The sequence below is a fragment of the Nicotiana sylvestris genome, chromosome 1, assembly GCF_000393655.2.
Source record: "Nicotiana sylvestris chromosome 1, ASM39365v2, whole genome shotgun sequence".
Taxonomy (NCBI): domain Eukaryota; kingdom Viridiplantae; phylum Streptophyta; class Magnoliopsida; order Solanales; family Solanaceae; genus Nicotiana; species Nicotiana sylvestris.
The window spans coordinates 182,810,129-182,830,713 of NC_091057.1; the positions used below are offsets into that span (position 1 = coordinate 182,810,129).

The 20,585-nt window shown below is 38.1% G+C and overlaps 4 protein-coding genes across 4 annotated transcripts; 3 read left to right on the forward strand and 1 right to left on the reverse strand.

The window, feature by feature from the left end:
* The first annotated feature begins 2,770 nt into the window (after nt 1-2,770).
* Nucleotides 2,771-7,053, forward strand: LOC104216633 (bifunctional phosphatase IMPL2, chloroplastic). Its single transcript, XM_009766739.2, has 9 exons — nt 2,771-3,302; nt 3,402-3,480; nt 4,494-4,588; nt 4,671-4,720; nt 5,592-5,716; nt 5,875-5,941; nt 6,136-6,225; nt 6,509-6,620; nt 6,739-7,053. Exons 1-9 carry the CDS (start codon nt 2,948-2,950, stop codon nt 6,807-6,809), a joined length of 1,044 nt encoding a protein of 347 aa, XP_009765041.1. The 5' UTR covers nt 2,771-2,947; the 3' UTR covers nt 6,810-7,053.
* Nucleotides 7,054-7,152: 99 nt separating this feature from the next.
* LOC104216627 (26S proteasome regulatory subunit S10B homolog B) lies at nt 7,153-12,272 on the reverse strand. Its single transcript, XM_009766725.2, has 10 exons — nt 12,015-12,272; nt 10,014-10,133; nt 9,719-9,855; nt 9,452-9,613; nt 9,278-9,364; nt 9,108-9,194; nt 8,868-9,005; nt 8,267-8,458; nt 8,086-8,184; nt 7,153-7,575 (listed from the first exon to the last, which is right to left on the reverse strand). The coding sequence occupies exons 1-10, from the start codon at nt 12,112-12,114 to the stop codon at nt 7,501-7,503; spliced, it is 1,197 nt and encodes a 398-aa protein (XP_009765027.1). The 5' UTR covers nt 12,115-12,272; the 3' UTR covers nt 7,153-7,500.
* A 3,054-nt stretch (nt 12,273-15,326) lies between these two features.
* LOC138877780 (uncharacterized) lies at nt 15,327-16,436 on the forward strand. Its single transcript, XM_070157420.1, has 2 exons — nt 15,327-15,625; nt 15,821-16,436. Exons 1-2 carry the CDS (start codon nt 15,327-15,329, stop codon nt 16,434-16,436), a joined length of 915 nt encoding a protein of 304 aa, XP_070013521.1.
* Nucleotides 16,437-17,099: 663 nt separating this feature from the next.
* On the forward strand, nt 17,100-20,261 carry LOC104216617 (probable receptor-like protein kinase At4g39110). Its single transcript, XM_009766716.2, has one exon. The coding sequence runs from the start codon at nt 17,265-17,267 to the stop codon at nt 19,911-19,913; it is 2,649 nt and encodes an 882-aa protein (XP_009765018.1). The 5' UTR covers nt 17,100-17,264; the 3' UTR covers nt 19,914-20,261.
* The last annotated feature ends 324 nt before the right edge of the window (nt 20,262-20,585 follow it).

Here is a 20,585-nt window from a genome sequence, read left to right on the forward strand (position 1 = left end):
AGGTAAAGTGGAAGCCAAAAAGGAGGCGTACCGGGCGTTAGGGGGAGCATAGGCGAGGGGGAGAGGCGAGCGTGCATGGAGAGGTATAAGGTAGCTAGGAAGGAAGTGAAGATGGCGGTCACGGAGGCTAAGACTGCGGCTTATAGTCGTATGTACGAGGAACTAGGGGAAAAATGAGGGGAGAATAAGTTATTTAGGCTGGCCAAGCTGAGAGAGAGGAAAGATCGAGATTTAGACCGAGTGAGATGCATCAAGGATGACGGTGGGAGAGTATTGATGGACGATCCCAGATTAAGAGGAGATGGCAGACTTACTTTCAGGATCTTCTTAATGAAGTAGGGGATCGGGATATTGTGTTCGGTGAATTGGAGCATTCCGAGAGTCACGCTGACTCTGGGTACTGCAGGCGCATCAAGGTTGAGGAGGTCGTGGGAGCTATGAGTAAGATGAGTAGGGGCAAAGCGACCGGGCCTGACGAAATTCCGGTGGAATTTTAGAAGTGTGTGGGGAAAACAGGTATGGAGTGGTTGACTAGGTTGTTGAATGTTATTTTTAAGTTAAAGAGGATGCCAGATGAGTGGATGTGGAGTACGGTGGTCCCACTGTATAAGAACAAAGGTGATATCTAGAGCTGTAACAATTATAGGGGTATCAAATTACTAAGTCATACTATGAAAGTATAGGAAAGGGTAGTTGAAGCAAGGTTGAGGATGACGGTATCCGTCTCCGACAACCAATTTGGTTTCATGCCGGGTTGTTCTACTACAGAAACTATACACCTTGTTAGGATGTTGGTTGAACAGTACAGAGATAAGAAGAAAGATCTGCACATGGTGTTTATTGACCTAGAAAAAGCGTATGACAAGGTTCCTAGAGAAGTTCTCTAGAGAAGCTTGAAGGCAAAAGGCGTGTCGGTTCCCTATATTATGGCGATTAAGGACATGTATAATGGTGCAAAGACTCGGGTTAGGACAGTGGGAGGCGACTGAGGATTTTCCGGTTGTTATGGGGTTACACCAAGGTTCTGCGCTCAGTACGTTCCTATTCGCCCTGGTGATGGATGCGTTAACACATCACATTCAAGGGGATGTGCCATGGTGCATGCTATTCGCTGATGACATAGTTCTAATTGATGAGACGCGAACTGGTGTTAACGAGAAGCTGGAGGTCTGGAGACAAGTTTTTAAATCTAAGGGTTTCAAGCTTAGCAGGACAAAGACGGAATACCTGGAGTGTAAATTTAGCGCTGAGCAGAGGGAAGTGGGCGTGGATGTGAGGCTTGAATCGCAGGTCATCCAGAGTAGAGACAGCTTCAAGTACCTTGGGTCGGTTATCCATGGGGGATGGGAGATCGACGAGGATGTTACGCACCGTATCGGGGTAGGATGGATGAAGTGGAGGTTAACATCTGGAGTATTGTGTGACAAAAGAGTGCCACTAACACTCAAAGGTAAGTTCTATAAAGTGGTGGTTAGGCCGACCATGATGTATGGGGCTGAGTGTTGGCCGGTTAAGAAATCACATATTCAGAGGATGAAGGTAACAGAAATGAGGATGTTGAGGTGGATGTGTGGGCATAGTAGGATGGATAAGATTAGGAATGATGATATTCGAGAGAAGGTGTGCGTGGCTCCCATTGATGACAAGATGCGGGAAGCAAGACTCAGGTGGTTCGGGCACGTTCAGAGGAGAAGCCCAGATGCTCCAGTAAGGAGGTGTGAACGGCTGGTTGTAGAGGGCTCGAAAAGAGGTAGAGGGCGGCCTAAGAAGTATTAGGGGGAGGTGATTAGGCAGGATATGGCGATGCTTCAGATTTCCAAGGACATGGCACTTGATAGGAATATGTGGAGGTCGAGTATTAAGGTTGTAGGTTAGGAGATAGCTGAGTATTGCCTTATGTCATAACTTTGGGGGACTAGTTTAGTAAGGATACTATTTTGCTTTTGCTTGGTATCATGCCTCTTGATTTCATGTTGTTCTTATTTTTCATATATATATATATATATATATATTTCATATTGTTCTGTGGTGTTACTAATATTGTTTTCTTTTGTTCTTTTGTCATTTTGTCTTATTGAGCCGAGGGTCTTTCGGAAACAGCATCTCTACTCCTTCGGGGTAGGGGTAAGGTCTGCGTACACACTACCCTCCTCAAACTCTACTAGTTGGATTACACTGGGTTGTTGTTGTTACTTAGCATGTACCGACATCAAAATCATCATCGCATTAAGTCGGGAAAATGGGCGGAAAAGGCCCTAGTCTCTTCTTTCAATATAATATGGCATTAGAAACCAAAAAGAAAGGGAAAAGGGTCAAAATAAACTAAGAATTAGACGAAAGAGTTCTACTTTATATTTACCTTACGGATGAATAACTAATGCGGCTTTTGGTGTCGTAATTAATGTGAACCTTTTAGTTTGTGGCTTTTGAATTTTTAAGCACAAACAGTAATCGTGATCCTAAAGTGATATCATTTCGGCACAATAAATTAATACGTCTGTTACATTATTTAATCAAACTTAATAAAGGTAGAATACAACTAATCCTTTAATTAGAAAATAAAGAAAAAAATAGAGTAAAACTCAAAAAGAAAAGGAGATAAAAGATAAATATGAAGGCCTGCCACATCACCTTGTCTATGTCTCTATATATATATATATATATATGTATATAGATTGGTATATTACGGAACCAGCTCTAAACTTTCAAGCAGAATGGTTATTAAAGAAATACGGTATATTTTAACAGTTGGGCCGCACTGTTGTATCTTGTAATTGCGGAGATAAATGACTCCACATCGGACGGTGGAAAACACATCAGCTTCCATACTTCCCCTTACCAATACGCCGCTTTACGCCATCTGTGCTGTTGCTCCTTCTCACTCCCAACTCCCACCGATCTTTCTCTCGTGAAGCACTTCCTTTTCCCGCCCTATTAAAACTCCTCAATGCAACTCCAAATGATCTCTCAATCTCACTTCCTTTCTCTAAATCCCCGCACCTCTATACCTCTTTCCTCATCAATCTCCGTCGTTAATAGCCGGAGAATCGTCTCCGATTCACTTGCTTTTCCACATTCCGGTACCAATTCGTTCGCAATCTCACGCGGAGTCAAACTATCGTTGCCTACGATGACTTCGAATTGTGTGCTCGCTAATAACGCACATATCGCTGATTTAGGAATTGAGGACTCTGAGCTCGACAAATTTGCTGCTGTAGGTAACAAAATGGCCGATGCTGCTGGTGAAGTTATCCGCAAATACTTCCGGAAAAGCTTCGATATTCTCGATAAAGAAGATTCGAGTGAGTCTTGTTGATTTTAATTTACGTGGATAAATTGCTTGCGAATGTTAACAATCCGGAGAATTTTTTTCAAATGTTTGTGGAAATTTATTGTTAAAGGTCCGGTGACGATTGCTGATCAAGCGGCAGAGGAATCTATGGTGAAGATAATTCAAGAGAATTTCCCTTCCCATGCAATGTGAGTTACTAGTTTTTGCTCTCACTAGTTTACTTATTGCTCGCTTTAATATCGCTATCCTTGTATACACTAACTAACAATGTAAAAATTCTTACCAGTGATTTTTATCATGTCATTTACTATTTTTTATCTGATTAATAATTAATGTCTATCAAAAATATTACATGTAAATAGTGACCTAATCGTGTAGATATTTTCTATGATGTCCATGCATAGAAGTTAGTCTCTCCATTTTTAACTTCTAATTGATCGATGAGTAGGCTTCCCCTTTCGGTTCACAGAATGTGATTTTTTGACAGCATTCGAGAGGAGTATTCCCTATTCCAATATGTGTGCATGTTAAAATTTTAAACTGAATGGCCTATGGATGGACCGACCATTTTCAGCTTGGCATTCCTGTTGCTTTTAGCTCAGAATGGCTTATCTTAGTATGACGGTTAGCATATGATATTTGTCAACATAACCTCACACTCGCCATAGGGAAAGAAAGGCACTATCTCGTTGTGGTTATGTACTCGCTGGAAAACTTATTTTGTGACATGCCATATCTCATTCTATCGAGAGCCGAAAGATAAATCTTCTAGAAAAAACCGCAGGCAGTACAGTTAAAATGGATCTTATTTGCTGAAAAGCTCCCGTGCTTTGAACTTTGATAAGACAGTAATAGAATACAAGTGAATTTTCCACAAATTTTAACTGGTAGCCCAGTCTATCTGCTTGTGTAGGATCGTCCTCGTGGTAGCTGAATACCATTCACACTTTTAATTCGATGGGCACAAGTCAATGCAATTATTATATTTTTTGTTCTTGATATTCTGTATTGTGTCATCACCAGTGTGTTGGAATAAAAATGGAAGGCTGTCTTTCAATGCCATTGAAGCCTTAAACATTGATCAAGAGTTACAATGATGCTTTTCCTGATATCTATATTGGAGACCTTTTGTCTCTGTTTCATGTATTACACAATCTGTGTACGCTTGCTGAAAATCTGTGTTTGAACTGCTTGGTGATAGTTATGGAGAGGAGAAGGGATGGAGGTGTAAGGACGAAATTGCAGAGTATGTTTGGGTTTTAGATCCAATAGATGGGACGAAGAGTTTCATTACAGGTACCTGCTTGTCTTTCCCATATCAACTCTGTTTAACTTGTAGTTCAAATATTCATGAATCAGTATACTTTTTGCTCACCAGGGAAACCCTTGTTTGGCACTCTTATTGCTCTGTTGTACAAAGGTAAACCGGTATGAATCGCCAGCCAGTTGATTTTATTTTTATCATTAATAAGCCTTGTTTGCTATTAGATCAATGAAAGCTTGCTTATTAGTCCTGTCAACTATCAATTTTTCTCCAAAACTTCATTCTTGTCGAGACAGTGTTTGCTAGTTGGAAATCCAAGGGTTATTTTACACTAAAACAGTGTCTGTTGGCATACTTTTGATTTTCTAACTGTAGCTAAGAAAATTTTCTCTTGGCAGAAGACATCGGGTATAACTTATTAAAAAGGAAACGGAGATAGATACTCGTGAACTTATAAACCAAAAATAACAGCAAAAAGGGAAATTTGAGGTTCTCATGTAGACTCTGCCTAAATGTCTACAAGAGATTTTCTATACCAAATACAATTGAATATCCATATTGAGAACATGCTTAATCGCCTCTTTATTTCATTTCTCTCACAACAGTGAAGTCCTAGATCACTTGGTTCATGCATGGTTCCTGTATGCATTACTCATTTGGTTCTATACCTGTATATGTTTTCCCTCTTCTTGAAGGGCGAAAGGTCTGATGCCTGAGTTGGAATATTGATGTCTGTTTAAGAAATTAGCAATATAACGTAGGTGCTTTTGCCTTTTTGATTTCTTAATAGGTGTGAACATAATATTATATCTATGCTTTCTTTCCTTAGTGCCATATGGGATCACTTGTGTTAGTAATATTGTGATCGACTCTGGAACCACCTCATTTAACTTTCTCATGGTGTAATGAGAGTTCCAGCCTAGGATACTATCTTTAATCTCCTTATATTATGCTCCCGTAGACTGTTAGACACATGCAGATAAACTATGTTTTCAAAAGTTTGTCTATGTGATCTCTTCATTCATGCCTTTCCAGATTCTTGGTATTATTGACCAGCCTGTACTGAAAGAGAGGTGGACTGGTTTAAGTGGGCGGCGCACTAGCATGAATGGGCAAGAAATCTCTACTCGCAGTTGTTCAAGTCTTTCAAAGGCCTACCTGTACGTTGCTCCTTGGAACCTTTTCAGTTTTCTCTATAAAAGATAGAACATTGTTATTCACCTTCAAGTACTTGTATTCTGTGTATCTGTTCAATTTCTCAGGGTTATCAAAATTGTGCTACATCTAGTTCTCATTTTCATTCTTTCTTCAAGTTCAGGTACACTACTAGCCCACATTTGTTCGAAGGCGACGCTGAGCTTGCCTTTGCTCGTGTTAGAAGCAAGGTATGTAATTCTATGGCCAAAAAATCATTGGATAGAGTTCTAGCTAATGTGCAATCAAGATAGCAAAAACTAGGGAATGAGTGCAATGAGAAGATCTGAGTAGGGAGGAAACTGAAGAGGAAGAGAGAATGAATAAGTTTCACTCTCTTTCCTCCACTATGAATTCTTATCTCTTCCCTCTATATTTGTTACAGGTGAAAGTTCCACTGTACGGATGTGATTGCTATGCTTATGCCCTATTGGCGTCTGGATTTGTGGATCTTGTAATAGAGTCTGGTCTTAAGGTCCGCTACTCACTCCTTGCTCTATTACCTAGACTAACAAAGATACGATTTTTACTTCACCAAACGTGCATATTGAGGTTTTTCCCTTCCTTATAGAGGACAGCTAGCGTCTCTTTGGTTATCTCCAATATTACTAACTGATTGAAACTTCGGTATATACCCTGCCTGATAATATTGGTGCAGGGGTGAAAATTTCGCTGTTTTACTTCCCTCAGCCAGTGACATTAAATTGGTTTTTTGGTTTTCACAATCTCTATGCTGATTTAAAAACAAAAAATTTCAGCCATACGACATCCTATCACTTATACCAGTAATAGAAGGTGCCGGAGGAATTATAACCGACTGGAAAGGACAACAACTTACTTGGGAAGCTTCTGCTGGTTCACCAGCCCCAAGTAATTCTTTTCACTGTTCTCATTAAAAAATGTCATTTCACATACACAACCTAACCTTGGATATCTGAAAATATGTCCCAAGTCGATATGTGAATTAAATTCGGTGTCCAATTGGCAGGTTTCAATGTAGTGGCAGCAGGTGATAAACAAGTTCACCAGCAAGCTGTGGATGCATTGCAGTGGCAGTAGACGCAGCTATATTTCAATTTATATGTAGTTTGAAGTTGAAGTTGTTCATGGAGGAGATTAAGAACAAGGCCAAAGGGATCTCATTGCATAGGCTTTACTCCCTTGGGCGTACGTGAATGCTATTAAATATTTTCAACCTAGACTCTAGGATAATTTAAATTGTTAAAACTGTATTATGGTAGTCCACTGTTGTAACCTCACGCCGTTAATTGGTTCATCTGGCTAATTGACTACTTGGCTTTTACTGTTCTCTGTCACGTTATTTGATGGCAAGAAATCTTATACAATTTCGAGATCGATTTGAATTGAAGAAATTACAAGAGAACATAAAACTACACTCAGCTGAGAAAAGAATTCGATTGGATCCCTCTGCTGTATTGAGTACCACAACCTTTATACCACCTGAGGATCAACTAAACGTTTGTTTTTCTTTTTGGGTCCAAGGCAAATCATAATTCAGCACATAGAAACGCAATACAGCAAATAAACATCTATCGTGTATCTTCTATTCTGCCATCCTTCAACAGATGTGACAGAAATAAAATCAGTAAAGGCAGGCTGCTTTTAGGGAAAGAGGTGGCTGCTTCACATAATCTAAAATACAGAATAAACAAATCTCAAATGGCACAAGCACAGTAAAGCGCAGATCGCGTTCGGTTGTGTCATTGGTCCGAGGCCCTTGCACCCATGCTTATTCCTTACCAAAATCAGCACTGTAGTGAGCACTTGATTCAAGTTTCTTTGCTTCATTCAGTTTCCTTACCGCCTACAGGAAAATGAAGATAGAATAGGAAAAAAGAATTTCGGAACAACAAAAGAGAAAAACTAATAAAGTAGAAGCAATGCCGCATCTCTTCTGGAACAAAGTTTCAACGATGAAAAATAGGATGAAAAATAGGGAGAAAGAATTTAAGAATACAGATACTACTAACGAAGTAGAAACACGAGGTCATCTCTTCCAAAACAAACCTATGTCCCTGAGTGAAAGGATTCTAGGCATGCCTTCATTAACAATAAGAATTAAGCAATGCTATCTAGAGTAGTTGTACAAAATCTAAAACCAGAGGTGCTTCACATGATAAGACGCATGCAGATTTACCATGAGTCACTACATTACTCTTTTAACAACCAGTAACACTCTTACCAAAAGAGAAAAAAAAAACCACCAACACTTCGGTGGCATGAAGAACTCTATATGGTGAACTCAGAATAGTCAGACAGTGAAATTAAAAATTACCAGTTTACTAAGAGAAATTTTGGAAAAGAAGACAAATACCTTCATGAAATCCTCATGGATGACATAATCACGCTCTGCACGAATCGCAGACATACCGGCTTCAGTGCAAACATTCCGCAGATCAGCCCCATTAAAACCCTGAGGATAAAAACAATGCTGTCAGAATTTTGATGTGACAGAAGCGATATAATGATGTTTCTTGTTAACATCATTAGCCCACCTCAGCAAGCTTGACAACAGCCTCATAATCAATTTCACCATGTTTGGCTATCCCAGCAGCATGGATCTTGAGGACTTCCATTCTTGATTGTTCATTAGGCAAGGGTATTTCTATCTTTCTATCTAACCGACCAGGGCGAAGAAGAGCTGGGTCCAAAACATCAGGTCTATTCGTTGCCATAATCATTTTTACCTGAAAACCGAATAAAGATTAAAACGACTCAGGCAAACAAACAATATCCCAGCCCCTTTTATGCATTCTGCTCCTCTACGAACATGCTCAAAATAACTATTGAATTCCAAGTTTAAAATTACAAATTCAAAGAGATTAGACTAATCAAAGTAAACAAAATCCGAACTTGGATGTCACTTTTCCTCCTATTAAGGAGGAAGACCTATGGATAGGTTATTTAAACGGTGAAGCAATTTATGCACAGATTCTAAGAATAGACTATGATAAGCAACTTTAACATTCCTTCCTCATATTTAATCAAACTTGAAGAATTCAAAGAGACTATGTATGAAGGATGCAAATCATAGATCGTGGACTATGGAACAAATTCCAACATATATAGAAGCAAACATCTAAGATCAACCTCTACCTTTCCAAGCTGGTCGAATCCATCCAACTGATTAAGCAATTCCATGAGCGTTCTTTGAATTTCACGGTCTGCACTTGTCCCCTCGCTAAAACGACGTCCACCAATTGCATCAATCTCATCCATGAAAATGATGCAGGGCTACAATAAAGACAATGATTTTCAGATTTTATGCCACCTCCAGGAATCACCAATTTTATGATTTTCAGAAATTTTATGTAGTGAATGCAATTGAAAACTTACTTGGTGATCACGAGCATAATTAAACATTTCCCGGATCAATCTTGCACTCTCACCTATGTACTTATCAATAATGGCACTTGACACAACCTGCAGGAATCACCATTTATAAAAGTCCACACTATCAGATGCTATTAGACAGGAGGATATATCTAAAACTCTAGTAATCCAACCTTTAAGAAATTGGCATCTATGTTGCTAGCAATTGCCCTGGCTAACAATGTCTTGCCCGTTCCAGGCGGCCCATAGAGAAGAACACCCTGAGACATATTAAAAGCAAGATCAATCTTTGTCATGCCGACAAACTTAGAAGAATGTGTAACACAAGATTACATTGAACAATTTACCTTTGGAGGCTTAATCCCAACACGAAGGAAAAGCTCGGGGTTCATTAGAGGTAACTCTATGGATTCTCTCAGCTCCCTGATCTGATCTGACAGTCCACCCACAGCAGAGTAACTTATGTTACCAGGATCTTCATGAAGCATGTTGTGTACTACAGGATCAACCTGCCATAAATTTCTCACCATGAGGAAATTGGGGATGGACAAATGTAATAATTTTAAACATAAACCCAAACACTTAGTGCTTGCAAGCAAACAATAACTACTGACTTCACGGGGGAGTGCTCGCATAATTGTAAGTGTCGTCATATCGAGAACCACTCTTGTGCCCGAAGTCAATTTTTCCTTGTCCACTTTACTGCGACAGCCAACCACATACCGTGGGCCACTGCTAGCTTTAACTATCACTGAGACAGTAATGGAAAGTACTGGTTAGCCCCATAAATTTCTTCCAGTTCCTTAGCAACTTCTTTCATGTCAAAAGAAAAGGAAAGATACCACAACTTTGTGGTCAATAGTGCATTCCTAGGAGTAAAGTAATATTAGTCAAGATAAAGGCACTTACAACGCTCATTATCTAGAGGTCGGAGCACTTCTCCAATGATCTGCCCAACACTCTGAAGAGACTTTAAATCATCTTCTGTTTTAGCATATTCCTTTTTGGTAGCCCGCAAGTTTTCTCTCACTGAAGAGAGCAACTTTACAATTAGTAGAAGCAATACAATAACAAAAGATCAAAACATTCTGAATACTATGAGGTAGGGTAAGGTCTGCATACACACTACCCTCCCCAGGCCCCACTTGTGGGATTGTACTGGGTATGTTGTTGTTGTTGTATCAGCTTATAGAAAAGGCAAGTTAATAGACGGAACAAATATCAAGGAATAATCATGAAAGTACAGAAAAAAATATATTGCCTCATGATCACTTATAAAAAAATATGCTCTAAATTTTTCACTCTCACTCTCTCAAAACCAATGCGAACTTAACTGAGAAAAGAATAACATGGAAGCAAAGGATTCATACAGGAGATACCAACTAGGTGGGATTAAAGCTTAGATGTTACAAATATTAGACACAATATTTCCCAAGATTCTTTTAGCATAATTAGACTTATATGTTAGTGTAGAGATAAGTGTGATTTTTAAGAACTTCTAGGTCAAGAGAAACTTAGTTTTCCTTAAAAGCTAAGTATTTAACTATACTATAACAATATGTCTCAACATAACGGATTAGATATAGAGGATTCATACAGTTGAACCAACTAGCTTGGGATAGAGAGTTGGATTTAATTGGCAAACCTCTATTAAGAATTATTTGTTAATATGCCCTATGGAAAAGACTGGATGTTATATGTTGTATCAGCCTCTCATCTTTATTCTATAGTAAGAAACTGTCCAAAAGATTTCCAACCTAAGATTGGATATTCAGCAAGTAAGAACTTGTCCTTTTTTCTCAATAAAGTACTAGCACTTGTACTTTGTGGTGATAGAGAATCATTTTAGTGAATGAACAAATCTAACAAATGAAAAGACCAAAAGAAATGGCATGATCTAGCAAACAACAACAACAACCCAGTAAAATCCCACAGGATCTAGGAAACAGTTTCACGCAAAATAATCCTGCTTATTATGAGAACAGGAAGCCATTGTCCAACGAGCAAGAATTGTTGATAAGTTAGACAAGATATGTAGCAATAACATCTGTAAGATTGAATCTATAAGAAACATTCTCCACTAGGTTACATTATATTATAAGCCACTATGTTTTACCCCAAACCTTGAAGATTCATACAAATGTTTTACATTCCAAAATCATTATAATTACATACATGAATTTTTTACATTCCAAAATCATATATGTGTGTGTGTCCACATGTGCAAAAAAGGACTGAAAATTTTAAGTCAAGATACAATAATACATCAAGCACTTATAGGTAAGGAATGATGAGAAATGATTTAGAATTTCAGAGGTCAGAAACTGTAAAAAGAAAGTGACTTTTACACGTAGTTTAATGGACTTGTTCACTTGCATTGACTTTCCTATTTGATGTTTCAATCTTTTAATCTTTAAAAGTTCTTCCTAAAATTAAAATACAAACTCAATCACTCCTATGCTAATCATCTGTCTAATCACCTAAGCAAGTGAAAAGCATAAGTGTTGGCTGACATATACACATTTGAATTGTTGGAAGTGCAACACAGAACCCTATAAATCCTTATATCATCCAAGGACACCCGATGAGTTCTCTAATCTTCTTCTTCTTTCCGCGTAATGCTTAATTTCAACATAAAGCTATCACATTTTAATGCAAATTGGCATGCATCTCACACAAGTATCAGGCAGGTTCAAACATATAAGAATTTAAACCCTCACATTAACAATTGCTGCTTCGTCTTTCAGCATAGAACATACAGTATCTAATCGCATAGAAGAACAAAAGTTATATGCATCGAACTGAAGAATTATTAACTAATCCACCTCATTTAGGAGTAAATAATAGTATTAATTGATGATATTGAACATCAATTATTAGAGCACTAGGGTTTAAGATTGAGAATGTGACCTGTCCGAACACGAGCATCAAGCTCCTTGTGCTGAAGGAGCTTCTTCCGATAGTCGGCGAGTGCCGTACGGCGTCTGACGGCTTCTTCTTCGGTCGACATATCGGAATTTGCTCTAAGATCTGTGCAAACTGCTTTCTGATATCGGTAGTGAACAATCTCTCAACTTGAGGAACAAGCAATCTATAGATCCCTTGTTCAGAAAGTACAATACTTTGAGCACACCGTTGCTTGAAAATATATAATCTGCAATTAATTATTATTCCGACGTATTGTAGGGGAAGATGTACAGAGCCAACTTGTTGGGCTCAGGGAAGTCATCTTTATTCAAGCCCAATTAAGTATCTGAGCCCAATAACTAAAATCAAAAGAAGGGCAATAATAAATTATACTCCCTCCGTTTCAATTTATGTTAACCCATTTGACTCGTCACGGAGTTTAAGAAAAGAGAGAAGACTTTTAATCTTATGGTGTAAAATGAGGCACATATATTTTGTGTGGCTATAAATCATTGTGTAAAGGTAAATTGTTTCCAAATAAGGAAAGAGGTCATTCTTTTTTTGGCACAGACTAAAAAGGAAATAGATTCACATAAATTGAAACGGAGGGAGTATATACTATATATAAATTATACACATAATATACAAACATATACTTTTTTGGCAATTATTTTTTAGAGCGGATATACTATGTAATTTTTTCTTAAAATAACCCACCAAGCATTCACAATAAAATACGAAAAATGACACTATATAGCCGCTGTAAAAATCCGGAGATCTTTACAAAAAATGGATCCGCTGTAACAATATATATATATATATATATATATATATATATATATATATATATATATATATATATATATATACACACACACACATACATTCTATATGTTATATACAAATTATACAAGTTTTACACACTTTTTCGACTATCAGGTATAAATAGTTTCTGACACGGGCTAAAAGTAATAATACCCCAACAAAATACATTAGTTGCTTCAATTTAACGGGGATCTTCTCACAAATAGCCGGCCTAATTCACTGTCTACTTTTTCTATCTGATATACACAAAATATGCACTGATTATATATATATATATATATATATATATATATATTATACACTTATTATACATTTGCATGTATTTTTAGTTTAAGCAGTTGGATGTGCAGCTAATGAGGTTAATTATTTTCAAAACAAAAAAAATAAGTCCAAAAATCTAGTTAGACCTCAAACACAATTATTTCGATAGCAATAAATTATGTTTCATATAATTAATAAAACAGTAAAGAGGGCTTAAGAGAATAATGTTTGTTATGACGTTCCTATAGATCGTTAAGATTGGAGTTCATAACACCAAATTTGAACTATGATCACTCCATTTTATCCCTTAAAACAAAGAAAAAGATGAAGTTAAACACTTAAAAACATTTTTTGAAAATATTAGTCGATCAAAAATTACTAACAAGAGTATTTCTCAAATAATTTTACTTCACATAATCTACTACTCTCACAAAGCACACATTTTTAAAAGCAGCTTGGCCAAAAATCCTTAGTTTAAATTATCGTTTTTTTTTTTTTTGGTCATTGATTGCAAATTGCAATTAACAAGTGACGGCCTCTTTCATATTTTGTTTTTCGTTAATTTAGATAGTGAAAATAGCACGGGTTAGTTAGTTTTCGGATTGATAATTAAAAAATAATCAACGTTTACAAAGTTATTGAAAAATATCCACTATTTTGCTGCAACACGGTAAGTTCTAGCATAATATACTGGAGATTGGTGCACATATGTATGAACTTCCACCATACAGGGCGGCCATTAAAGCAAAGGCTTTAGGCCCCCAAATTTTGAAGGCCCCAAATTTTCTTTTTGTTTTCTATTCGTATTTGTATTGAGCCCCCGACTAATCTAGATTCGTATCGCATAAGGCCTAGTAAAAGAAAGAACACGTTTTAACATAATTTATTTCAACCACATGACTCAAATCCAATATAAGGTAAGTTGGATCATATACATCTCACAACAATCTTTAGAGATAGGGTCTAAATATATTAGGTATGTTAAAATTAAAAAAAATAAAATATTTTATAAAAAGTCAATATAACTTTTAATTTAGTATTGATGTAACCGTTTAAGCAAAAATTAGAGAAAAAGAATCACTCCCCCTAAACCGTCGTCACGAATATAAAACTTTTCATTATTTAAATTTGACGATTGACATCATTAGTGAGGTACCAATATTATTATTATCCTTTTATATTTCTCACTAAAAACATGGAATAAACTTTCAGAATCCATTTTTTTGATATCTTCAATAGTCCAAGTCTTATTTTTATCTTTCTCATCAGAAAACAGGTACTACATTCTTATATTCTCTTCTTGATTTCTACAAAAAAGCTTAAGTTCTCTATAAGTTATATTGTTCTCTGTAGGAAAAAAAAGAGTTTTATTTTTCTATAAAAAATAAGAGTTGGAGAGTACCGTTTTATAAAACTATATTGCGCATTTTTTTTCCCCCCCCCCCCCCTCAGATTTCAAGCATTTCAACAAATATATTAGAACATCAAAAATTATTTTGATATCAAGTTATAAACTTCTTGAATCTGGTTTAATTATCTAAGATCAACAATATCTTAGGAGAGATTAAATTATTTATAAAAGAAACTATTAACAACTTTACATCTTAAAAGAGATAGAAAAATAGACTTCCATTAAAAATATGAATTTTTTTTCCTTCTGATAGGCCCCGGATTAAAAATTGGCTTTAGGCCACCAATCTTCTTGGGCCGCCCCTGCCACCATATTATGTTGGAACTCCGCCACACGGAAAGTTCCAGCATAATATATTGGAGATTGGAGCACATGTGTATAAACTTCCAGCATATTATGTTGGACCAGTATATTATGCAAGATATCTAGTATATTATGTTGGAAGTTCACATGTAAAGCATTAAAACTCTGTTATATTATACTGGAATATTATTTTTAAGACGAAGGGGTGATGCATAAGATGTGAAGGGCAGAGCGACGGGGCCAGACGAAATCCCAGTAGAATTCTGGAAGAGCGCGGGGCGAGCGGGTTTGGAGTGGCTCACTGGGATGTTTAATATTATTTTTAAGACGAAGAAGATGCCCGAAGAATGAAGGTGGAGTACGATGGTTCCGCTTTACAAGAACAAGGGTGATATCCAAAATTGCAACAATTATAGGGGTATCAAGCTGTTGAGTCACACTATGAAGGTTTGGAGAGGGTGGTGAAGGCCAGGGTGAGGAAGTGCGTGTCTATTTCCGAGAATCCGTTTGGATTCATGCCGGGGCGTTCGACTACGGAAGCAATTCATTTGGTAAGGAGATTAGTGGATCGGTACAGGGAGAGGAAGAAAGACTTGCATATGGTGTTTATTGACCTTGAGAAAGCATACGATAAAGTCCCGAGGGAGGTCCTGTGGAGGTGTTTGGAGGTTAGCGGCGTTTCGGTAGCATACATTAGGGGGATTAAGGATATGTATGATGATGCTAAGACTCGGGTGAGGATTGTGGGTGGTGACTCGGAGCATTTCCCTGTGGTGATGGGGTTGCACCAGGGATCAGCTCTTAGCCCATTTTTGTTTGCCTTGGCGATGGATGTACTGTTGTGACACATCCAAGGGGATGTGCCTTGGTGCATGCTATTTTTCGATGATATAGTATTGATTGACGAGACTCAATGCGGAGTTAACGTGAAGTTGGAGGTTTGGAGACAAACCTTGGAGTCGAAAGGTTTCAAACTAAGTAGAACTAAGACATAATACTTGGAGTGAAGATTCAGTGACGGGACCCATGAAGCAGACGTAGAGGTAAAGCTTGATGCTCAAGTTATCCCCAAGAGAGCGAGTTTTAAGTATCTCGGGTCTAGTATCCAGGGTAACGGGGAGAATGACAAAGATGTCGCACATCGCATCGCAGCGGGATGGATGAAGTGGAGGTTCGCTTCCGGTGTTTTATGTGATAAGAATGTGCCGCCAAGACTTAAGGGTAAGTTTTATGGAATGATGGTTCGACCGACTATGTTATATGGGGCTGAGTGTTGGCCAGTCAAGAACTCCCACGTGCAGAAGATGAAAGTAGCAGAGATGAGTATGTTGAGATGGATGTGTGGGTGTACCATGAGAGATAAGATTAAGAATGAAGTTATCCGGGACAGAATGGGAGTAACCCCCGTAGAGGACAAGATGTGGGAGTTGAGGCTAAGATGGTTCGGACATGTTAAGAGGAGAAACATTGATGCTCCTGTCACTAGGTGTGAGAGGTTGGCCATGGAGAGTTTGAGAAGAGGTCGAAGTAGGCCTAAGAAGTACTGGGGAGAGGTGACTAGACATGACATGGCGCTGCTTCAGTTCACTGAGGACGTGACCCTTGATAGGAGGGCGTGGAGGTAGAAGGTTAGTGGGTAGTTTTTAGTTGTTCACCGATAGTCTTAGTAGCATGCATGTCCCTTCATATTCTTAGATTTTTATTATGTTATGTGGTTTTGTTCATCTCAGGTATTATATTCCATGTTCCTATTATTTGGTACAACTTATCCTTTATCTCTCTCTTTTTTCTTTTCTCTTCCTTCTTTCTTCCTTCCTTGCTTTTCTCTTCTTCCTACCTTTCCTGAGCCGAGGGTCTATTGGAACAGCCTCTCTACCTGCATTAGGCAGGGATAAGGTCTGCGTATAGACTATCCTCCTCAGACTCCACTTATTGGGATCATATTCGGTTTGTTGTTTTTGTTGTTGTCGTTGTTTTAATTCAGATTTATCTCTAAGAAGTAGTTAAGTTTCGAATACTTTTGATAACCGTTACTTGTCCCTTTTTTTTCTTCTCTTTATTTCGTAATAACAAAAGACTAAAGAGAACTTAAGCCAATGATATTGAAAATGGTCATAAGAATTTGTGAACAGAGAGTTGTAACTTCTTTATACGCTAACGAAGAGCAGGGAGAAAATACCGGTAGATTAATCATTTCAACCACTAAAACATTGTAAAGCTAGAGAAACTAAGGGCGCCAACGCTAACAGAAATTCGAAAAACCAAACCAAAAATCTCCCACACCCTACAACAATGGCGATAATATTGGCAAAAATAGACTGAATTCAAATCTCTCATTCTTCATTTCCACCATTTCCTCTCTTTCCCTTTTTCTCTTTCATATCCTTCAATTCATAGAATTAAACAAATTTTCTCAAATTTCATCCCCAAATCCTCATCAAGAGGGGCTGGAGATGAAAAAAATGCCTAGAGGATCACCACCTCCACCACATTTTATCTCATTCTTATCGTCGTCAATCATGGCCAATATCCTCGTGGCGTTTATTTGCCTCATTATTCTTAGCCCCTCGAGTATAATGCCCGTTTCAGCACAATCAGATACTGCATCTGCAAAATCTTTTCCAGCATTTACACCATCAGATAATTACCTTGTTGATTGTGGATCCACTTCTCCTACTACTCTTCCAGGAAATCGCGCGTTTCAACCAGATCAAAATACAGCTAAATATTTAGCCTATAGTGGACGTGACATTCAGGCTTCTGCACCAGAGAACAATAATAATGTACCTTCACCTATATATCTCAACGCGAAGATTTTCAATAGTGAAGCTACGTACACATTTCATGTGACAAATCCAGGATTGCATTGGATCCGTCTTCATTTTTTTCCTTTACAAAATAACGAATTTAATCTCCAAACTGCTAAATTCTCTGTTTCAACAGATAAATTAGTCCTTCTCCGCGACTTTCAAATGGAAAAAAACGAAGCAATTATGAAAGAGTTTCTTGTAAATGTCACAACAGAACGTTACGCTATTAAATTTTCGCCTTCTGAAGGGTCCATTGCATTTATCAATGCAATTGAGTTTGTTACTGCTCCAAGCCAAGTACTTGACTACTCTGTCCCTTTACTTTTCCCCGTTTCGCAAAAATTTGATCTCTCCAACAGTAATTTTGAAACTACCTATAGGCTTAATATGGGTGGTTCATTTCTTGATGCTACAAAGGATACTTTAGGGAGAAATTGGTTACCTGATTCACCGTTCCGTAATAATGCCACAGGACAAGTTGTTTCTGTTCAACCATCTGCTATTCAATATCCTACACCGGGAGGTTCGCCTTTGATTGCTCCTCCTACAGTTTACAGTACTGCAGTAAAAATGGCAGATTCAGAAACTACTATTCCCAATTTCAACATATCATGGATGATGGATATTGATACCGCGTATTCATACCTCATTCGCCTTCATTTCTGCGATATCATTAGCAAAGCGCTCAATGAGCTGTATTTCAATGTGTACATTAATGATAAGATGGCAATTTCCGGGCTAGACTTGTCATCTTTGACTAATAATCATTTGTCTACAGCTTTTTACAAAGATTTTGTAGTAGATTCCTCTTCATCATCCAATCCGCTCAGTGTAAAGGTTTCTCCAGTGAACGATGTCCAAGGTTACAGGAACGCGATCTTGAATGGTCTTGAGGTTTTTAGGATGAATAATTCTTTGGGTAGTTTTGATGGAGAATATGGTGTTAATGGTAAGAAGAGTAGTGGGCCAAGCAAAACAGTGGCTTATGTTGGTTTTGCAATGATGTTTGGAGCCTTTGTAGGATTAGGTGCTATTGTTTTCAAGTGGCAAAAAAGGCCTCAAGATTGGCAAAAGAGGAACAGTTTCTCCTCTTGGTTGCTTCCACTACACGCCGGAGATACAAGTTTTATGGCAAGCAAGGCTTCATTGTCGCGCAAGAGCCAATTTTTCTCTTCAACAATGGGATTAGGACGGTATTTCTCTTTTGCTGAATTATCAGACGCCACAAATAATTGGGATTCGAATGCCATAATTGGCGTTGGTGGTTTTGGAAATGTGTATTATGGAGAAATTGACGATGGTACCAAAGTTGCTGTTAAGAGAGGCAATCCACAATCTGAACAAGGCATCAATGAGTTTCAGACCGAGATTCAGATGTTGTCCAAGCTCAGACATCGCCATCTGGTGTCGTTGATTGGTTATTGTGATGAAAACACGGAGATGATATTGGTTTATGAGTTCATGCAAAATGGTCCATTCAGAGATCATTTATATGGAAAGAACTTACCTTCTTTGTCCTGGAAGCAAAGGCTAGAAATTTGCATTGGCTCCGCTCGTGGGCTTCATTACCTCCACACGGGTGCATCTACAGCGATAATTCACAGAGATGTCAAAACCACTAACATTCTTCTCGATGAGAACTTAGTCGCGAAGATGGCTGATTTTGGACTATCGAAGGATTGCCTTTCCACGGAGAGTCACGTTAGCACAGCTGTGAAGGGAAGTTTCGGGTACCTTGATCCTGAGTACTTCCGCAAGCAGCAACTAACGGACAAGTCAGATGTATACTCGTTCGGGGTAGTACTTCTAGAAGCCTTATGCGCTCGTCCTGCAATTAATCCAGCACTTCCAAGAGAGCAAGTGAATTTGGCTGAATGGGCATTGCAATGGAAGAGAAAAGGATTGTTGGACAAGATTGTTGATCCTAATCTTGTGGGACAAATTAATCCAGAGTCAATGAAGAAATTTGCTGAAGCAGCAGAAAAGTGTTTGGCTGAATGTGGTGCTGATAGGCCAAGTATGGGTGATGTGCTGTGGAACTTGGAATATGCTTTGCAGCTGCAAGAAGCCTCATTACAAGGAAAAACTGAGGAAGAAAATAAAGCATCTGCTTCTCCGGCCTCTCCTGCTATAGTTGCCCCTACTCCTGCCCCGGCCTCTGCACCTTCCACTCCTGATAACCGACCAATTTCTTCACCCGAGCAGACAAGAAATCCTGCTGAACTTCAAACAATTGACGATCATTCAGGAACTGCAATGTTTGCTCAATTTGCTGAACTTAATGGCCGATGAATGCCACAATCACTTTGACAGAGATTATAATAGAAAAATCTCAATTGGTGTATCTCAGCTGAAATATATATGTATATATAGTTGGAGCCAGCTCTTTTACTGCGACTTCTCTGAATGAGTCACAATAGCTGGCGGACATGTTTTTGATTGTTTTGCATTCCAAACATGAAATGCTGGGTGTAGATGGAAAAAAGTTTGTGAATTGAATAATAATGTACTATTGTATAGTATTATTTACTTCATAGTTTCTCTTACATCCTTTACTGTTGTGCTTTTTTGCATTCTAGATGGGGTTAATGCTCATTGAATGTAATTATATACGCTGACTGGTTCTTGAGTAATTTGAGTCACATTTTGCTAGTTCATCATTTCAAATACAATTTTTTCCGTCGCTTGAAAAATTCTCATACTATTTTCAGTTTGCTATTCAAGGTCAAACCAGACTAACCAGTACCTTCTGGGCTTAAGGGTATGTTGCAGATTGCATACAATATGAACAAAATTTGGTATTAATCCATGTCAAGCCTCTGATGATCTGTAACTGTCTTGAGGCCATCAAATGGGGTTTACTATCCTTCCTTTTTATGACGACTTAAAAATAGTATGTACAAACCGATGGATACATGAACCAAAAAGAGAAAAAGAAAATGCAGTCGTTATAACAACTAAACA